We start from the raw sequence: 22,579 nt of genomic DNA, 5'->3' as shown, positions 1-22,579 counted from the left end.
CATAGTAATCAGTTCACAACAAATATCATATACCGATGACACTGTAAATAAATCATCGAACTTAAAAAAATATTTACGAATCGATACCAATATTCCACATCTGATATCAGATTGCCGAATACAAAAGCGAGCTAGCGCATCGCTAAGCTTGCGATTGCCCCGCGGCCGACCCCCGGCCGTTGGGGTCGACAGTAGCTTCTTCAACCTTACTCCGCCTAGCGCTGAGGCAGTCACTCCCACGATAGATGAGCAAAAGACTATAACAGATCAGCCAATGACGACTGAAAATGTTGAAAAATCAACTGTGATTGAAGCTGCAGAGAGCCCTGTCGAAAATAAGATGGTGGGTGAAAAAATAATACCAATCGATGTTGAAAACCAAAAAGAAACGGATAATGTAGTATCGAATGAACAGCAACCAGCAGATAGTACGGTGGTATCGGTTCCGGACGATACCCAACCGGTACCAGATAAAGTGGAAACGGTTGATTCTGAGAAACCCGAGACGCAGTCACAGGAAGATGTACAGAGGCTACCTGAACCCTTTGTGCTGGCGCAGAGGCCAGACGTAAACCCCAATCCCCACTCGTGAGTAAATCGCAACACTCACACTCACGCGTGTCCTTCCATTTTGTGTAGAAACATGTATATGTACACTAAGTGTAGAGCCCTATACACTGTGTAGCTTGTCAATTTAATGGATTCGAAAAACTGAGAAATATTGAAAAAAGCAATGGGCGCCTTTATAATATACTACCTGTATTCCCCGATGCTGTCTGAGCAGAATATAGCGTATGTTGCTCGCTGATAATGTAGCTATATAATATAGACCAGTATATAGTGAGCTATTCAATTACAAATAAACAATTAAATGTTTTCTCTTTACTCTAATTGTATAGACTACTGTCTAGTCATGATATCGTCCAAGTCACTTTCTTGCCTATTAGGAAAATTCTAAAAATTAAAAGTATATTTTTTCGAATTATTCTAATAGTGTTGACAGCAGCTGACCTTTACAACTTCACCATTCGAAAATAAGGGTGAGTTCAGAGGCACACTGAACCCCCGGAATCCTGACAGATCGATACGAATATAAATCTTATAACATCACAATTAAGATAATTTATAAAAGCGCTCATTAATTATCAATAAATATCTGAATGTCTTTATATTTTTTCGAATGTTCTAAGTTGACAAGCCCCCCGCCGACAAGCAGCCCCTCACCACTCACGAGAGACACTGTGTTCTATAGTCGCATTTATTCCCTTGCAGTACGAAAAGACCTAACGCTGCGACTTCAGTTCAGGTTCTTTAACAACATGCAAAAAGCGGCGCGTAGCCAATAGTTACACGAAGGTCAGACCTCGGTATACGTTGTTGGCACGGCAGTTAACAACACTTCGCTTCTATAAATGCTTTTTTATAGATTTGATTTGAGTGGCGACACTTACAGACATTGCAGTTTTATAAGGATTGGTATTTACTCGCGACTTGTCTATCATTATTATGGATTAATACGTAATTGTAATTTACTTTTTTTAATTAAAGCTATATTTAGGGTATAATAATTGCATATTTGGTTTATATGGATGACTTGATAGCTTTTATAACTTGTTTGTGAAAAATAACGCTATTTAATAATGCAACGTCATCTATTTTGAGTTACTAGTTGTTTCAATATTATATTATATTATATTTATAAATATAAGTGATGGAATAAGTTGAATTAAAAATAAAAAAATCGTTAGCAATCCAAATAAAACTGCAACAGTACAAAATATGTCTCTATTAACTGTAACAGTGAAATGCGGCATATTTCGAAATTAGTTTTCTCTATATCTATTTCTGAAATAATATATATCTATCTATTTCTTCAAAATCTGCTCTCATTCTTAATGTCCTACTCAGTACAGCTAATGTTTTGATGTGTTATATATATTTTAACAGTTAACAATTTTATTTTAGCCGAGAGGGGAGCGTAGAACCCAATGATATATTGTAGAACGGCCATGAACATCGGTAAAAATCCAGTTTTCTTAGCTCGAGTGCTCTAACTAAAGGCCGTTGACAATTGATTTACATTTGCGGGTCGTGACGTTTTTTTCACAGTGCAAAGGCTTTCTGCTAATTAAGATACGAGCTTGATAGGCCTTCAATTAGCTGTGGGGTCCCAATTGAGACAGGATAGACGCGTTTGGTTTGTAGCATACCCTAACGATGTTAACACAACAGAAAGTTACATGAAGTGTTAAGAATAACTGTTTGTCATATGAAAATGTATACTAACGCATGCGTGTGAGAAACTAACTCGAATGCCAAAGTATGAAGTGTACTAAATATCAGTCGGCACAAGAATAGAGTTTTAAGCATGCGTTCTATTAAAAAATATGTATTTAAATATCCTATACCTATTTAAAAAATATATAATTTATAATACTTATTAATATTGAATCTGATACCTTAAGATCCAAGTTTTTTCCTATGTGACCCTAGCGATACTGGCATTCACAATATTAATTTTAAATTTGAATTTAAATAAGGATGTCACCACAAAGGAAGCAACAGATATTATTTTAAACATAAAATAATGAGTACAAAATGATATGTAGTGATTATACCCATATTATGAATGCCGGTATTGGTTCGTGTATGTACACCCTATGACTTTGGTTTGTGTGTATGTATTACAGTACGCCAGCAGCGACGGAGCCAGAACAACGCATATTAGAGCCTTGAACACACACACGTGGTAAGTACAGAACACAATACAAACTTTACTTAGTTACTAATTACTAGACACGTAATCACCGTCATAATAATTTTATATTACAATATATTGGAATATCATCATAACATTGGAGCAGTCGTAAATAGATTAGGGATGCATTTATTGTTGGTACTGATATACTGGCGATTATTTCTTCAGTATATTTTTTAATAAGTTGCAAATTAATATTTTTTAATTGATTATAACGAAATGGGCAGCAACAAGTCCCTTTTTACTAATAATCCCCTTCTTTCCAAATTAAACTGATTCTAAAGAATAACTATTCAATTACAATATGTACAAGCGTTATTTGCAATTGAAACTATTAAACCGTATGTACCTAATCGTTGATCTTGCAGTACTTACATGTTGCACCCAAGAATTTTAAACGAGTCGAAACTATTTATAGTTTATAGACTTAAATGTACTGTTAAGTAACTCGTTGATATTGTGAGCACAAATGCTTCTAAAGCACTAATAAATTAATTACTATCTTTGTAATTATGGGTTGACTGGTAGAGATTTTACAGATAGTTCTACCTTTACGCACATATTCTCTTAAATTTTATTACTTTATTTCTGATTGCATTAAATACTACATAATAATGCATTCCTTTCTCTATTTTGTTGTATCGATAATGGTAACTCTAATTTCTTTTCATTTTATAATTAAACAAAAATCGTATTTACTTTAATATATTTCACACAATCAAATCAATTATATGACAGATGAAATTAACACCAAACATTATGTACAGTGCATGAATTTGCTTTGACGCGTTTGAACCCATATATTAATAGTAAATTTGCATTTATAACATATTAATAAAACAATACTATACACTCACATGCTCAAAGGATGAGGACAGATATCATTCTTTTATTATACTTGTATAGTAATAAGCGATTTAGTTCTGTATGTATTTATTTCTAATACTTCTATTATTAAAATATTAATCTAGTAGATAATTTTAATTAATAATACTAGGTAGAAAATGTTTGTATTAATAAGAACAGGTAAAGGAACTACTTCTGAATACATATATATAGTTTATTTTCGGACAGTTTTATGCCCTAAAATAAATATTATAAAGGTTTAATTCCGCTTATGTCGTGTAAAACTAATCTATAACCAATTATTTCTGCTACTACATAATACTTCTGCTTATTTAGTTGTATTATTAGAATTGAATAATAAATTAAACTAAAATATAGTTTATTATGTAGTGTAATACAATCTACGTAGCTTACTAATTAAGTCTTTTTGTTTTAAGCTTTTTTATTTAAATTAATAATACCACTGGTATCCTAATTATGTTAGTTAAGAAATACCAATGTTGGAGTGTAAGCGAGACAAACGTAACGCAATTTTCATACAAAAGATCAATTTTGGTTTACAAAGTGGTGTGTACATAATAATGATGAGTTGTTTACAATAATTTTATATTTTAATGAAAAAAATCTATTTAAAACATCATTTTTAACGTACTTTTTCTAATATATTTATGAAGCTGACCAGTACGACTTTTACCTTTCGTAAGTAAAGGTATTTTTACTTACGAAACGAACTATTTCGTGGGTAACGGGCAGTTATCTCAACTTCTTTCTTTATAGTAATACCCACAAAATTAATAATAGTAGAAGACTGAACAAAGTAGTCTGTCCATACTGTCGCAAACATCTTCATCCTACAAACTGAAATATAACAATAAAGATACAGGGTACGCAGATATAGGGCAGTTCTCAATAATGGAAGTTCATGAGGAGTACTACGGACGTTCATATGTCCAAAAATGATACATTGCCTATATACATGATTCGCACCTATTTTTTCATGTATATAGTCGAAAGTATCATTTCCCATCCGGTATGCCGTATGGTCATAATTCTCATATGAGTGTTAATTTCTATTGGTCCATGCGTGCAGGTGGTCGTCTGCGCCGCTTGACCCAGTTCACTCGGAGCCGCAGCTACGTGGTGGGCTGGATCCCCTGAGCTGGCGATTCTCCACCGCGCCTGCCCTCTTGCTGGCCTCAACGCTTTTTCGCAACGGTATTTGTGACTGTGTAGTATATATATATATACGTTATACGCCAGATACTTCAAATGTTTGCACAAATATTGGTGCTCAAACACGCATTTTGATGCAAATAAAAGCGTATTCGCTACGTTTGCAAACACGTGCTCTCATAGTACTCAGTAATAAACTTTCGTATAATTCACGCTATATGTATTTGTAATTTAAACGCTTTAATGTTTGTTAAAAACTGATAAAAAGTACAAATGTTTGTTCAAACTTTGAAACTACGACTGGCACAGGATAGCAGGTAATCAGCACAAAAGTAGCATAAAGGTCATTTTATAAACCATATAAGTCGTTTACTTGTTCTAAGTAACTTATAAGTAATCAATGCAATTAATTTAACGACAACATATTAAGTAATGTAAATACAAATTTTCTTTTTGGATAAATTAATCCAAATTAAATTAATAATTAATCCAAATTAAAATGTAAAAATCAATATGACAGGAAAGATATTGCGAGCTTCTCAGAATATTTGAAAACCAAGCGTATAGTACTTTTCTATTCGTTTTTTTACAAAAATTAATATAATATCTAATGCACTTACAAATATATTAGCTGTAAAGAGGGTCTTTATATAAATATTTTTTATGAACCCTATCCTGTTCTAATAAGGGTCATAATTGATCTACCATGTTACTTACGGTGAGGTTACACAATGAACTGTCTATTAAGTGTTAAGTGCTATTTATTGTTGAAAGTACATATTAAAAGTTAATTTAAATGTTATGTAATAATCAGAACCGTACAATTTTTAAATATGATGTTACAGATTTATATGTTGTCGCATTGTAGCAAATGTAAATGATTAAATTTGAGATATTAGAAATATATAAGTACATAGCACCATAAATGATGATCTTGTAAATTGTTATAGGTGCAATTGTTTTGAGAAATTTATTCTAATCCTGTATTATAAGTGGAATTTGGCCATTTTTGGCCAATTTAATTGCGTATTAATCAAGGATATCGCCAAAGTTCAATGCAACAGTTGTACTAATAAGCATATGTTATTGCAATACTACACAATCACAAAAACCTTATGTCAGTATATTGTGAACGTGGCGATTGTATGTTGTGTATTGGCAAGAATTGTCACTTTATTTACCCGAGTACCGAAGAAAGGGTATTAATGATCATTTTACGATTTACTAGATGCTGGCAGGACCAACACTAGATTCACTCAATAAACAATACGACCAACTTTTTATTATTATTAGGCAATGAATTTGTGGTTCCAACATATAGAGATGATCTTAAGAAGTAAATTGACAATATCTTATCATAGTATGAGCGACTGTGCATGTTTTAATGTTAATTCTTATTTTAGTGTGCTAATGAAATCTAATTTTACTACTATAATAAATTGTAATATATTTTATAGATGTGCAACATTCCATTAATGCAAAACATGCTTCTCTTGTTATAAAATATGCTTTTATATTTTTTATTTGGTCACATTTAAAAATTTTGATGAATTTTAAATATTTAATGGAAGCGACTGAAATAATTTTACTTATTTATGGAATTTTTATTTTTATATATTTGAATAAAGCTGTTTAGACATGGGTCTGTACATGAAATATAAAAAAAGTTTAATAGCATAGATATTTTTTACTATGCAGTTTTTTATATTCAAATAATTATAACGTCATTAACGCCAAATCAACTTTACATTTTACAGCCTTTTAAAAGCAGATAAATCAAACTGCCAATGATTTGCAATGAATTATAAATCATGTAAGCTGTATGCACATAAGCTGCGGGCAGCTGTTGTTTAAGTTAGATAAATAGTTATTTTCTTCGTTTTTAACTCGACTGATTGTTAATGTTTTTAATAACTAAATTATACAGTACTATTTTCTAGTTTTAAAATATATGAGGCGAAATTTCTTTTTAAAACGATTATTACTTGACATTGGTGACATGTGACTTGTAGTTGTAACCTATAGAGCCAACAATGAGATGTATGTTCTGTATCAATGGATAGTTAACGTTAACTACTTTTCAACAAAGCACTAGGTTTTATTAGTAATTAGAGACGTGCCTTCCACATGATGTATTCTTTATTTTGTAAGAGAAGTACGGACTTTAATACTACGTGATACTTAGAAAGATTGGGCCTGCAAAATTTATTATACACTAAGATTCCACCAAAACTTAAACAAAATAAAAATAATACAGAGACATTGTGTAAACACGCGATGTTGACAAATAGCAACATTCAAATATTGCGATATTTTCTGTAACTACTATTATAAAATAATATGAATAATAGTATTTTTCTCTCTTTTTATTACAAAATACGTATAAAATTGTTTACTCAATATCACTATATACAATATTACAAGATCTTCATCAATTTAAAAATATAGTGGCAAATGCGGTCGTGCATTTGCGCCATTTTATAATTAATACTTTAGTGTTGTCATTACTAAAAAATGTTCCTAATGTTATCCATAATATTTCTTTAACTTTCCGGGCAGGCCTGATGATATAATATTAACTTTTTTTAATTGTACATTTTGCTGGTGTTCAGTTTTTATAAGCCGGTAGTAAGGTATCCTACATTACAGGTTAAGATTTGCATATTTTCAATGAATGACACCGCACTGCGAAGGCTGTTGATGTACAGTTAGCTTCCTTCCGACCTTTTGCTTTCTTGAGACTAAAATATTTGCTTATCTTTAAATGTAACTCTTTGTATATTTGATTGTGAATCTACTGGGGAAGTAAGTAACATTGTGATAAACAAATGTTTTTCCATTTAAAAATACTGCTTCGATTTTTCGTCTTTAGTTTCCATAAGAGAGATTATTTAGGCTCATTCGTAGAATGTACACATTGTACTGGCAAATATTCAATTTTTATGTATCAGTGATGATAAGGTTAAATTATTATTTTTTAATGTAAAAAAAATATTTTTTCGAATTATCACTTTAATACAGTTAAAATCAGTATGAGAATAGAAGATTTGCGGCCAATGGACATTTTACGAGTGAACCATTATTTGTATAGCTATGTATTTAGATTTTTAAATGTATTATTCTTTTATGCGACGATTATTTTATGAAAGAAATTTTTAATATAAAACATTATTTGTAACGATAGTTTTTATTTATATGTTGATATTGGGTTCAGGAGCATTTGGTCCAATAATATCCTCGACTTGTAGAGTCGCAGTTCTGTAGTTTGTGACAAATATATACAAAAAAAGCAAATAAATTACATAAACGACAGCCTATCTTTTATTTACGATTACCACTTTCTTATTATAACAATAGTTATGTTTTTAATATGTACAACTATGAAATATCTGTTCTAGACACAGCGCTAGTTCTAGGCTTGTCACGTAACTGATAAATTAATAATACTATTTGAATGGAATTTTATGAGAATATTTCAATGGGTGTCTTGATGGTAAAACAGAATATGAGCTGATCAGTGCCGCTTCATTTTCGACCGGAACATTTTCCGGGTTCGCTATCATTAACATATAATCACTCTTAATATATTACAGTGCAGTGATTCCGGAGTTTACTTTTTAGAATAAAATGCACACTAAAAGGAGAGTACGTTAATTTGTGTAATAGATATGTAGAGCATTAGTGACGGAATTTAACTAGGTTGTTATAGTAATTTATTACATTAAATATCAAAACTTTTTTCTTTATTATGTAAGTAGTCTTTTAACAATTGTCGACGAATTAAATAAATCTCTAAGATTTTGTGAAATGTGGAGAAAAAACGACTCCCACGCTGTTCTGTTCTTTATAAAATTCCTTAGCAACTAGCAAACAAGGATAATCAGTTCAAACCATACTGAGGGATGTCATCAGTTTGGTGGGACTCACGTCCCACGTCACGTCACGATTTGTAAATCAACTTGTTTTACCGGGACGGGTATGTTACATGTAAGTAACATACCCTTTTTTAGCATGGCAGGGACTACTAGTAGGTTACTAAAATAAAAGTCAAATAATGCACACAAAGCTTTATTTTGATCCATTAGATATGTTCTTGTGACATGTTTTACTCAATTCTACAAGTCTAATTAACAGTTAATTTTCATCGTGATAACGATATTGTATTGTCATATTTTGGAAGACATTTTAAATATAGCTAAGGTAGGGCATACAACCGCATAAAGGCGTATATTTTAATAAATAAAAAAAAGTATGAAATATATTATTTATAAAATGGATATATACGATACAAACAAAATATACTATATCTTATAAATATTTTATGAGGTCTATTAGTATTTACTAAGCGATAAATATGTTCCGATCGTAGTCACTAAAATTGCATCTCCGGTAAAAGTCTATTCAAACTTGCCATGTACTACAACTATACTTTAGTTTTTTATTATTACTAGAAAAATGGTAGCAGAGCAGTAGTCTTATGATAATGTATGTAGAAGCATGAAGCACTGAAATCACTACAAATTGTGATAATAATTGAAGTAAAAATGCGCATTTCAAGTGAATTTTTCAAGACAAAAAGTGTGATATATTTGTTTCACACATACAAGTGCTTCATTAAATCTACTAGGAATGTTTTCTACTTACGTTACATTAGAAAGCTTTTAGTTGTTTTAATATATCATCTTATAGATGCATCAGAAAGAGATAATGTAATAAAATATTATAAGGAATTTCATTCTAATATATTTTTAATAACTCTACTCTATGATCTAAAGTCTACAAATTATTAACAAATCTGGCAACACGTCAGATGATAGTATATATATTATTACATATGCTACTCAAATAATTTATTTCAGGAATATTAAAGCAAACAGTAAATATTGGGTTCATCAGAGGTGAATTGAATGAAATTGTCTTATATTTTCCATACACACGTGTTTAAATAATCCTATACACATGTTGGTACAATTTGAAATACCTATATAGTGATAAAAACAATAATTAAATACACAATCAAACAAACTGCTTTGTATCCAGTATATAAATGCTTTATGTAATTTAACCTATATCTGATTTCGAGAGGTGATAATGCTTCTCTAAATCTGATTTTAGTTTTTAATAAAATATCTATTAAAACGTGTTTTCCAAAATAATTGCACATAGGTATATAAATCTATCAATTATGCATGAATCTAATTCTTTATATTTCAAAATAACGCCATCTAAGTACTAGTCGCAAACCATTTACTCTACATTTACAAATTAATAATAATGCGTAACAAGTAAAGAAATTTAGAAAAATATTAAAAATCACCATCAACAGGATTTCAATCCCAAATAAAAATAACTTAATTTCATGGTTTCCTAAGACAAAATAACCGAAGTAAAACTATTAAGTGTCGACAGATTTTGACCAAAAAGAAAGATTTTGAGATCATTTATTTCTATAATAACCATAAACCAGAGGTATCCAGCAATTTCTACTTTTTTTCTACTTTGATAATTTAATTGTTAAAATTACTGTTAAGATGTTACATCAATTCTATTGTAAATTTGCTAACAGTTAAACATTTATGATATAAAATGGCACAAACTGCAAATTTAATTAGCTTAATAAATATAAGTACACACATTGTATCGTTAGAACAATTATAAACTTCTTTATTGCATGCAAAATATTGTTTTTTGTTTTCATTGAAACTTCAAACTAACAAAGCTTCCCTAGTAAAACAGGACGTGTTTACATTACATTTATATAAACTTATTAAACTAATAAAGTACTATATAAAACATAACATTTTGATAAAATTATAACATCTTTTTAGAGATCAACTTATAATTGATAATTAGCGCTCAATTAATATTACTCGATTCTCCTACAATCTACGATACACACACCTTTTTTATTAAAAAGAAATAAACACACCTATAATAAATTAAAATCTTATCTAAAAGAATGTTTATTACAAAAGCACAATAGTTCAAAATATATGTATATTTTGTTTTCCTTTAAGTATCATCTTTAGTAAATAATCTAAGCATATTTTATTCAAATTATTTTAATTAAAATAATAACCCAGGACAGTTCACACAGCACCAAACTAAGCTTTACTTGTATACAGTTACTAAATCATCATCATCAGCACTAGAGTCGAAAATACCATCCATCATCACTATCGGCAGTAAGTAGTGCTAAACCGGTACACCACCGAGGACGGCAATAAGAAAATAATATTTTTTTATCAATTAGACACATAAGTACATGCCTTAAAATGTTTAAAAATAAGTTTCTAGTTACTATGTAAGTATGGATTTAAAAATCCAGTAGCGAGGCCTAAGGAGTCAGCAATTTTTAGAGAAATTGAGCTAAGAGATGTGTCTATCCTTAATTAGTTAATGATAATTTCTCAATGAGTGATTTGAATCGTTATGACTGAGATGTTAGAAATTATATATAATTGAATATTCGGAATATCATTAAATAACTAAGACTTTTAATAATTATAAATCAGTAATTACATATCTATTTATAAAAAACCTCTATAAGTCATTCATAAATAGTGATTACTAATAATTCTTTAAATCAAGAAGTAAATTTTTACTGTAACGACTTTATGGAAACTTTTTATTACAAATTAGACCGTTAAACTGTAACACTTCAAATTTATCTGTATAATAAAAAGCGTATTCCTATTTTTATAAACTGATTTTATTTAAAAAATATTACCAAAAATTTATACTTAATAAGTACAGATTTCAAATTGGATGCTATTTCTTCTACAGATTATATAAAAAGACACCTACTAATATTACAACTGTCTTATAAATCTGTTTATTATTAAAATAGCTAAACGAATTTGAATGAAATTTAGTAGAGATGAGACAGTACCCTAGAAAAACACATTGTATAGGTAATTGCATGCGGATGAAGTCGCGGGGTAGAAGCTAGTATCTAATAAGTTCAATTCAAACTATTCACTAGTCTTCTAATATAATGAAAAAGAATATAACCACACATAATGTGGACATTCTTGCAACTGCAGTTTAATACTGACCAAATATGGCTGTATGTGTAATTACTGACACTTAAAAAAAAAATTTTGTCTTTACGTAATATGTATACCGCCGTTATTTATCATTTCCACCAGATATACGAACGAGATATAACTTTATAATATTTTTAATTAGCACTACATTTACATTAAGGATGATCCATATTAGAAAAACATCGTTGTTGAAATCTATGAGTATCGATATATTTTTAAAATATAATGAAAAACAGTGATGTTTCGCATTTCGTATCGTCTAGTGTTTTGTATTTTTTTTACATACGAACGAGCTTATTTCTCACCTGATGGTAAATGATTACCGCCGCCATTGTGCACCGCAACAACAGGGGAATTGTCGCAAGTGCGTTATTGGCCTTTGAAGAAGGAATAAGCTCTTTTCTTGAAGGTTTATCATGGTATCAGTTCGGTAATACCATTGCTGAGAGGTGATTCCACAAAGTGGTTGTGTGTGATAAGTTTGTAGAACACAGCACGTTGGAGGATCGCTGTTCGTTCAATGATCAGGATGATATTTTAGTTATTGGCGGGCGGTACGGTGGTGAAACTAGCAACTGGTATTCATCCGAACACTCACCGTAATATATAGAAAATAAACAAAGATGCAAAATCTTGCCTATAGTCTGTTTTCTTTGCGATATGGGATATCACAAGGTAAAAGACTATACAAAAAGCAAGATGGTACGAAATGAGATGGCTGAAGACGAAACATCAATATTTTTTATCACTTTCTTTGTATAATGTCTGTCGATGTTATTTAAAACTTTTCATCGATACATCGATGTTATCGATAAACTTGTAAAAACGACTATGTTTATCGATCACCCCTAAATTGCATGTAGTAATATTTTTTTAAGAAACCAAATTATTATCATCATAAAGTACTCCAGTTTGTTACCTTCATTTATTTGAAGGTTTTTGGTTGTTAGCCCTTGGTCCAATAAGTTCGTTCGATGTCTTACTAACAGCCGCTTAAGTTACAAGTAGCCCATTTTACTGTTTCTCAATGCCGTTGTTCTGTATGTTGTCTCGTCGCCAGCTCAATAACTCATCGAGCAGCGCGTCCAACTGTGGATTACCACCAAGGGACGCGATCTGAAAGACAATCAATTCATTGAATCGAGAATACAAAACAATAAATCTATGTCAGATCTGGACTTGTATTCTTCTAGCCTCTGGCGCTATTAAAGATTACTGAACCCAGAACCTTTTAAATATAGGTTTAAATATACCATTTCTATTCCAGACTTTACAGCCAACTTTGCAGCAGTAATTTTTGATAATTGCGTTGATCAGGCGTTTTTATTTTTATTATTTGTATACCTTCGAATTTATGTATTTTTACTTTACTGCTTCTAATTGTTACACTAATTATTACTCCAAATTTAATCCATGTAAAAACTAAAATGAGAAATTAAATGTGTTGTTAAACTGTGCATTAGAATTTGTTATTGACAAATTCCATTGTGTCCATTACGAGACAATACTTTATCTTTATGTTAGAAAATATTATCAGGCATATAATTAACACGTATGGAATTAACTTAAATTAACATACGCTCACAGTAAATAGAAATATGATAACAGACCAAATATATCATGGCAACGGATTTCAAATAGACTACATTTTCTGTGTTAATCAATATCTATATATAATTATAATATATCGCTTCCACTGAAACGACTTCATTTTTAAAGACACATTCATTCGTCGGTTCTCTGAAGACATTTATTTAATTTCTTTTTTAATTATTTTTTTCCGGAGTATTCTAATACTGTTGGCCGCAGCTGGCCTTTACAGCTTTACCGAACAATAGTAGGCGAGTGCAGATGGCACTTACATATCTAAATCCGCGGAATATAATAAGAATACGAATTTAGTATTAGGGCACTGCAAGGGGTTCGAACCTCAGGCCTTCGTAATTTTGATCGCCGTTGGAATTGGCGGGGATGCCTAGTGGACTAAGTGGATATTACTAATGATTACCTCAGCACGTGCCTCAGCATCAAGCTTGATGAGCGTGTCCCTTGTATATTGGAAGCTGCCAAGACGCTCCAGAAGCGAGATGCAGTATCTCTTCACTTCCACATCACGAGTGCGTTGTCTTAATATGTCTGATCATTTGTTAAAGTATAATCATTAATAGTAACGTTACAACCGGCTAGTAATAGACGGCTTAGGTGGTGGTGGTTCTAGTAGTGGCCTAGCACTGCGCTTTACGTCGCGGGTTCGATTCCTCGCACGACCTTTTGTCGACCAGCTGTCGCTATTGGTTGCGTTCAGATACCTGTTGTAGAGCGGCGCTGACAGTTATATTCAGCTGGCCATCGAAAGCGACTTAAATTAACTTGCAATATCTCTCTTTTATAAGAGATAACTGCGCGTAATCATGTTTTATTGTAACTGAGAAGTTATAAATTTATATTTATAAATGTATTAATTGTTAATTGCTAGTTGGAAGAGAATAGAGAGGAAAACGTTGTTTCTGCTGATGAATGCAGATGTTAGTCATGTAAAGGATACGGAGCACTTGGTTGTCGCCCTCCTGGTTCCTGATTGCATGGATGATGGGGAAGCTGAACTTGCCCTCAGTCAGGTCCTCGCAGAAACTTTTGTTCTCTGAATACTGGAAACATTGTAAACGAGAGTTAAGACATGTGTTACCAGTGATTTCATTACATTTATGATCGGATAGGCTATGTTCTTTCACTATATCTATCTTCATGCCAAATTGCATTAAGATCCCTTCAGCCATTTAGGGGCCATCTAATAAACACGTGAGGCTTTGACAAAAATCACGAAATATCACAATGGGGGGAACTACTAAGATCACGTGTATTTATTTTATGCCAATCAAAAACAATCTGCAACCTTTTTGTCTAGACACTTTTATCATGGTCCTTAATTTCAGAAGAAAATAAGATTTTACTTTATACGTATATTTAAAGATAATATTCTAAAAATTTTAAGATTCTTTGTAGGTACTACAAATACTTGTGATGTTGAGTGGAGGGGAGGGGAGGGGGGGGGGGGGGGGGGGGGGGGGTGGGGGGGGGGGGGGGGTTTCGAACTTAATTATTTCAAAATGACGAATAACCTATTATTAACTTCATATTTATAAAATATCAAATATGAGATGAAACTGTCTTTTACACATTTTTAACCGCATCCAGTAATTCCGCTGCTTTATATCAACCATGGTTTTTCAAGAAGGTTATATTAAGGTTTCTTCAGGGACGGCAACGCGCACGTAACACGCCTGGTGCTTCAGGCGTCCATAGGCTACGGTAACCATTTACCATCAGATGAGCCGTATGCTTGTTTGCCGCTATAGTAGTATAAAGAAAAAACATCCAACTGAAACAGTAGAAGTCCAGCTGTATGTCCCTTCAATTATTATTCCAGACAAGCTGTTACCCGTGACTTCGTCCACGTTATATAATAAATAGATTTTTGATATTCTAATAAATAGATTTTCTAAAACAAAAGTAACCTAAGTTACTCCTTTTAATGTTAGCAAGATATACCTAGATAATAAAATTTGTATTAATTTGTTTGATTACTTGTATGGACTGAGTATTTTTATCGGTTGTATAGTACCCAAAACACACATTCTGCTTAGCTTGGGCCTAGATGGCCCGTGTAAATTTTGGGATATTATTATTATAAAATATTACCATAGGATGTCCCAACTGCAAACTCTTCTCCAGAGCGATGATCAGCACGTAGTTCGCCGCGTTGATGGTACTGGCCACCCCGTATATGGAGTGAGCGACAGGGATGCCCCGACGAAGGATGGAGTTGTCTTGGATATCGTCGATCCTGTAATAAATGAATGAATAATTTCAATAATAAATTTCAACTGACGGCCTCGGTGATCTAGTAGTCTAGCACACTGCCTTACTTCCGATGGTCGCGGGTTCAATTCCTCGCACGGCACAAACATTTGTATTCATGAGTATCATTGTATTTGTCTCGGTATTTTTCTGTGTATAATATGTATGTATTTACGAAAAAATCTATGTATTTGCATTAGTTACAGTCTCCATAGCACAAGCTTTAGCTAGCTAACTTCGGGTCTAGACGGCACTGTGTAAATTGTCCTGAGATTGTTATTATAATTTCGAATGCCTATACACCTTACACCAAATAAATAATAATGATTTTGAAGCAATTCACATAGCGCAATCTAGTAACCTATGTTTGTCTATAATATCCAGACCAATACAAACAATCATAAATAAATACAATATAAATGTTTCATCGTGCGAGGAAACCAACCCGCGACCGGCAGCAATAAAGCGGTGGCGTTATGTTTATTAGCCGTCAAAAATATAAATATTTCTTAAAGGTTATTATATAATGCGAATTGCTCGAATTTTTTTACATATAGTATTATATGTAAAAAATTCTCAATAATTACTAAATATTATTATTCCCATGATACGATGATAAATAAAGTGGTTATTAGTGATAAATTAAGAGAGGAAGAAGAGTAAAGGAAAATCGTAGATTATTGTAAAAATGAAATATTTTTAGCCCTATCTTAATAACTATTTAATAACAAAACAAAATCTATTTTAAGAGATATAAAGGGTTAATCGTAAAAGGTAAAGCCGATAGATGATAATAATAACGATAACTCTTTTTTGCGCACTGAAATATATGATGTGAATATGTTTCCTCAAGAAGTTATTTACATATTTTTTAACAATATGTGATAATTTATATTGTTAACCCGGACTTAACACGAATGATTTTATGGTAAATAAAAGTGTTTACGTCTATCAACGATTCGACTAGGTTGCATTAGACGTGGTCACGAGCTATAATATATAATAACTACATAATATATGAGATGTATATAAGTATAAGATACATATAAGTAAATATTATACCCTTTTAAGTTATATAATAATCACTTTAATATATTACAAATTCACAATAGTTTTGCAAAAAAAAGGAGAGAGAAAGGACCATGTGTAAATTTTATCGCAAACTCGTAGGTTCCTAACAAACTGGTATACGCGACTATGCTAACAGTATATATGCTGGCAGAGCACCAGTTGCAGTTGACTGGTAGAGAATGAAATAAGGTCTGCTAACTTATTGTAATATAGACACAAAATTACTCTACATCATCATAAAATTACTCTTAGATGGGTACCCTCCGATCGATCCCCCGTCCAATTCAAACGGGGATCGATATTACGACGGCCTGAGCCGAGGTTCGGGTTCGAACCGTCGTAATATCGATAACGGTGCCCTCAGACTAAAGTCGTATCCGTCAGGCGGGAGTTGGCCTTCAGTTGCTCCATAAGTCCTTCCGCGGGTTTGGAGCGCCATTTCAAATTCACAACTTTTCACTAAATGTATAAAATGTACTAAATACACATAAATAATTGATTTTTTTCGGTTCTCTTTTTGTTATTGCTAATCAGTAGCTGTAGCGGGGCGTTTTTAACGTGATTTTCACTGGCAGATAGCTAATATTATGAGTAACTGCAGGTTTACCCCTTATTGAACTGTTATATTGTAGGTACTTGTCATTTGATGTTGTAATTAAGCCTGTATGTGTGTACTAAGATACAAATAAAAACTATTATCTATCTATCTAACTTGGAGCAGCCTATATTTTAGTAATTTTATTAATGTGACTAAAAACAACATATATATTTTGTAGTTCATCGTCGTACTAAAGTACTCACAGTAAACTAGAATTGTGCAGCATTTGAACGATTTCACCAACGGCGCGCAACTTTTCATCTGACACTTTCAGCCAGTAATTAAACGCCGAGGTGAGCTTGGTCCGTATCTGCTTCCCTGGTACTTGCTGAATGTATGTAAACGGCAGCAGGATTTTCTGGAACAATCATTACATACTGTTAAAAACTGTTTTACCATGTCAGGTTGACCTCCACGCTATTCTCCCTGGAAACCATCGGGATAAATCCCTGGTGAACTTAACACGATGGGCTAACTGACCTGACCTCATGCTCATCCTATCATCCTCCACTGGCACTTCGCCAGCGTAGACGGTCAGCGCAGTCGGGAGAACAGTTACATTATCAACCATTAAAATTATTTGTGTATCCTAGATCGGTAAATAACAAAAAATAAAATTTATTTATGTTTTGTTATTTTTAATATAATAAATTTATATGAATCTGTATATAGTAAAAAACCCGCATCTTAGTTGTTTTTTTTATGAGTAATGGGGGCTGCCTGATAACCCGCGCGATATAGGTGATTGTGCTTATAACAGCAACAGCTGAGGTAGCTCCTATTGCCAACTTTCTATATTATTATTTATTTCTCATTTTGTGTCTTATTGTAAATTGTATTATTTGTGTTATGTTGATAATAAATCAATTATCTACCTATCTAAAAAAACAGCTATGTACTCATGTTATGATGTTCCTGTGATTAACATTCAGTTTGTCTGTGTGAGATCGGTATAAGCGATAAGGCTGCCTTTTGTTAAGCACATTTATGCAAAGTGTTCCTTTTGTACTTATTTCAGTGCGCAATAGTGTTATTATTATTCACTATTAATATTTCGAATAACTGTTATATTATCCCTCTTATTCTCTAATTTTACTACTCTCACTCCTCAATCGAAATACAGCGTGCAAAGCAAGTTGTATAAAGGCTGAAATGGGTAGACAGAGGTGGGTATCTTTGTGTACCCATGCATCATGCCTGAGTATACAGAGATTGCTTTGGTGGAACCCTCGTAGTTATCTCTCCGTCATGAGGATACAATGAAGAAGAATTGTTATTTTGTTGCTAAAAATCGAGATATTTGTCAATTCCACTGTATTTATAGTGTGTACTAGCGACGGTCTACTTGGAATTTAACTTTATTTTTCTAAAATAAAAGTAGCCTAAGTTACTCCTTATTACATCATCTACCTGTCAAAAAAAGCCCCGTAAAATCGGTCCAACCATTTCAGAGATTAGCCGGAACAAACAGACAGACTGTAGTACTGCGACCTATATAGATCTATTGTGCTCGCCCTTTTCTGTGCAAGTAACAAAAGTTTAGAAGAATACTGAACAAGAGTTAAGAACATATTAAACCAGCGGTTGTAAAAGTCAGCAGCGTTGTCAGCAATAATTAATTTTATAAATAAGATTAATTATTTAAATAAAATTAATTATGGCTGTCTTATAGTACTCAGCTATATATAGATATACACATATTATCAACATTATAAACATAGCGCGGCCCGCCTCTACCTCATTCGTCCACTATATTGCCCTTGCTGCCGTTAGCGCGGGCGTCTGCAACATTCCATTATTATCCATTAAAAAAATACTGAAGTTCAAATAGCAAACAAGTTCACTATCCACCGGATGGTAAGTGGCAACTGTTACCTATATATTATCTCAGGACAATTCACATAGCGCCATCTTATCGCAAGCTAAGCAGAGCTTGTGTTATGAGTACTAGCCAGCTGGTATAAATACATTTTTTTATATTATATCTACATATAAAATACCCAGACCGATACAAACAATCATACTCATCAATACAAACGTTTGTACAGTGAGACGAATCGAACCTGCGACCTTCGCTTACACCGCTAGACCACCGGGATCGTAATAAATATACAAGAACAGAAGTTATTTTCGTTGTCCCCTAATATGTTTCACCCGAAACAACTTATTTATAAAGCAAGCTGCAGGCCACTGTACAAAAAAAACTATCTCGCTAAAGAATCTCAGTAAATATCTCTAAGCGCTAAATAAACAGTCATGAAACTTGGTTTATGCATAAGTAGAATTCAAAACATCAAAGTATACAATGCATTCTTAAATAATATGATCTAAGTTTTTCACACATGAGGGATCGATCGAAGGGGACGCCCTTTGATCGATCCCCCGTCCAATACAAACGGGGATCGATATTACGTCGGCCTGAGCCGAGATTCGAACCCCTAACGGTGCCTTCAGACTAAAGTCGTATCCGTCAGGTGGGAGTTGGTATTCATCCGCTCCATAAGCACATTTGGAGTGCCATCTGCACTCGTCCCCTATCGTTCAATGAAGCTGTAAAGGCCAGCTGCGGCCAACAGCATTAGAGTAGTCCGAAAAAAAAAACATGGGCCGTTGTACATGTAGATATTACTCCAGCCTCACAAGCTTAGTAATACGCAGTAAAAAATTTATAATCTTATAAAATAGATACATACTTCTTCATATGTTAAATCGCCATTATCACTATTTAAATGCATTTTGAAAAAATTGGTATTAACGTTAGCAATTTGTTTTTTATTCAACACTCGTTGTAACATTATTATGCGAACTAGTAGGTAAACAACACCGTAACGTCTTTGTACCTATAGGGAAAATGGTAATAAATTATTTCTGAATAATCTTATATAGACCAGTCCACAATAGCAAACCGGCATCTGTTCAAATAAATACACAAAAGTGTAATGACAAGTAAGCGCATAGCGAAAATACAAACGCTTTCTAATCTTATCTAGTAATAATTGTAGGTATAAATAGAGTTATTATTTTTGTTTTATTTTATCATAATATGATAATAATAGTGTGATTAAATCCTTAAATTGTTTTTGTAAAGAATAACTAATTTTTCGTAGATTATATAACTGATAGGCATTGTATTTAGGATTACAAATTTAAATATATATAAGTATATAGATTATAAATATCAAACTAAATTTTGTTGTCACAGTACCTATAGTATACATATATATATATTACTGGGTGACCCGCGCTACTTCGTCTGTGTTACAATTTCCTTGCAATTGCAACATTTTTCATTGCAGCTCAGCTCATATTGATCATGGCAAGATGTTCCACAGCCATGTTCCTTGATAAATGAACTATCTAAACAATAATAGAATTTTCAAAATTGGAATACTAATACAAGAGATTATTACTAATCCAACTGGACATTCAATTTTAAAAACTTTACCTCTTTATAACATTAGTATAGAAGTATAGAATAATATCTTGTTACGGTTTGTGTTATAAAAAAACTAGTTATTAACTGCACCTTCCTGCCTGTGACTGTAACATTATTTATTATTATTATTACAAAAGTCCATTATATTTATCAACCTAATGGTCCAGCAGGATTATATTGCGAGTTGCGGGTTTTATATCAATAATTGTATTGTTGTTTTGATCTGGATGTTTTCTATACAATGTATGAATGTGTGAAAAAAAATTACTAAGTCTAAGTGCTTTTTTCTAATTATTCTAATGCTGTTGGCCATAGTTGGATTTTACAGCTTCACTTAGAGGGTGAGTGCAGATGGTACTCCAAATGCACAAATGGACTTATAGAGCAGCTGTGGGCCAACTCTTACTTGACGAATACAACTTTAGTTTAAGAGCACAGTAGGCTGTCATAATTTAGATCCTTGTTTGAATTGGATGGGGGATTAATTGGAGCGGAGAAGTAATGTTTAGTAGTAAGATGTGCTATTTTGGTTATTGGAACTAGATAGCGCTGTGTAATTAAATTAGATGTAGAGTAAGAAATTAGCAATTAGGTGTAAAAAAAATTCTCTGCAATTATTGCTAAACTATAAATAAATTGGAGGAGGCATTGACCTATGGGACAAACAAATTTAGGAAGACTATTTTTTTAACCTCAGCAATATCATATGGAAGTGATGTAGTTGAAAAATGAGGACCAAATAAAAAAAAATATCCTTTGTGAAAATTTGGTGACATACATAGGATTTGTATATAGAACAAACTTTCAATTGTGAAATTATGGTCTTATTTACTTGCCAGTATTTTAACTGATATTATTTGCCTATAATTAATTTGTTCATTTAAGCAAGTATATAACTTACTTTGTTGTAACTCTGAGTTTTTTAAATCATAGGCTTGAATATATAAGGTACATTAATACAAATATATAAAATAAATAAAAAATAAAATATCAATAAGATGTATGAGTTATTCAATTAATACAAAAGATTGAATAAAAATAACTATCAAACACTAACTTAAGAATACAAAGAGAGCAGATTAGAGTAATTAAAAAAATATTTAATGTAGTGATCCCCTCCTTTTAACTGCATTCAGTAGGCAATTGCGGTGCATCCTACTCATAAATACCCAGTTACGAACGTGGCCAAATCTGAGATGATTTATTACAAAGGACATTGAGTAATGATTTTTACAAAAATAATATAATAATTATAAAATAATAGTATCTTAAGCGGCAAGGTTTAAAATACGTTTAATAAAAGCGAACTGCTAATTGTGGCACAAGCATGAACTAAATCATATCTGTTGTAAAATATGATTCTGATAATAAATTAAATTTAAAAAAATACGATCGTAAACTTAACATTACTTACAATGGGTTAAACATTTTAAAATACTTACTTCGTCTTGAATTTTATTGCCGGTTCTTGTATGTATTTGCGACATGTTTATTTTATTGTAATATATAAAGTAAAGCAAAATATATTATTAATTTAAAATTATATTGATTTTTCAAAACATAGATAGGAAATGTACATTCCGAAAATGTTCAAAAGTACTCTATGTTTAACCATAAACTGTCAAGTTATTAAGCTAAATGTCAATCGTTGGATCAAATCAAATTTACGGTATCCGTCTACCTACAATATTTGCATAAATACACCATACCATTTTGTATATTACTTTACTTTTTGATTTGTACCTTCTCGTCAAGAAGTGCTACTTCTCACAAGAGACACAGTGATAACT

The 22,579-nt window shown here is 32.0% G+C and overlaps 2 protein-coding genes across 13 annotated transcripts in view; one reads left to right on the top strand and one right to left on the bottom strand.

The window, feature by feature from the left end:
• Nucleotides 1–5,133, top strand: part of LOC131850555 (tropomodulin-1) — a 74,840-nt gene extending 69,707 nt beyond the window's left edge. For 3 of the 12 annotated variants that reach the window (XM_059200834.1, XM_059200831.1, XM_059200835.1), the window contains exons 9-11: nt 111–588; nt 1,273–1,356; nt 4,695–5,133. In XM_059200834.1, the coding sequence (XP_059056817.1) occupies nt 111–588; nt 1,273–1,315 (521 nt within the window). In that variant the 3' untranslated portion in view covers nt 1,316–1,356; nt 4,695–5,133. Of the gene's footprint in view, nt 1–110; nt 589–1,272; nt 1,357–1,965; nt 2,020–2,690; nt 2,750–4,694 lie in introns of those variants that run through there. The other 9 variants (XR_009357845.1, XR_009357846.1, XR_009357847.1 and 6 more) reach the window with 9 other exon arrangements.
• Nucleotides 5,134–11,868: 6,735 nt separating this feature from the next.
• Nucleotides 11,869–22,371, bottom strand: LOC131850434 (terpene synthase). Its single transcript, XM_059200648.1, is given in 6 exon segments — nt 11,869–12,942; nt 13,835–13,962; nt 14,372–14,495; nt 15,292–15,670; nt 17,557–17,711; nt 22,232–22,371. Coding segments are annotated over 6 exon segments (933 nt in total). The 5' UTR covers nt 22,277–22,371; the 3' UTR covers nt 11,869–12,840.
• Nucleotides 22,372–22,579: the final 208 nt, after the last annotated feature.

The sequence above is a fragment of the Achroia grisella genome, unplaced genomic scaffold (genome assembly GCF_030625045.1).
Source record: "Achroia grisella isolate CSIRO2021 unplaced genomic scaffold, CSIRO_AGI_Agris_v1 utg770, whole genome shotgun sequence".
Lineage (NCBI taxonomy): Eukaryota > Metazoa > Arthropoda > Insecta > Lepidoptera > Pyralidae > Achroia > Achroia grisella.
The sequence above is the reverse complement of the archived record's forward strand: the minus strand, read 5'-3'. Positions and strand labels throughout refer to the sequence as shown.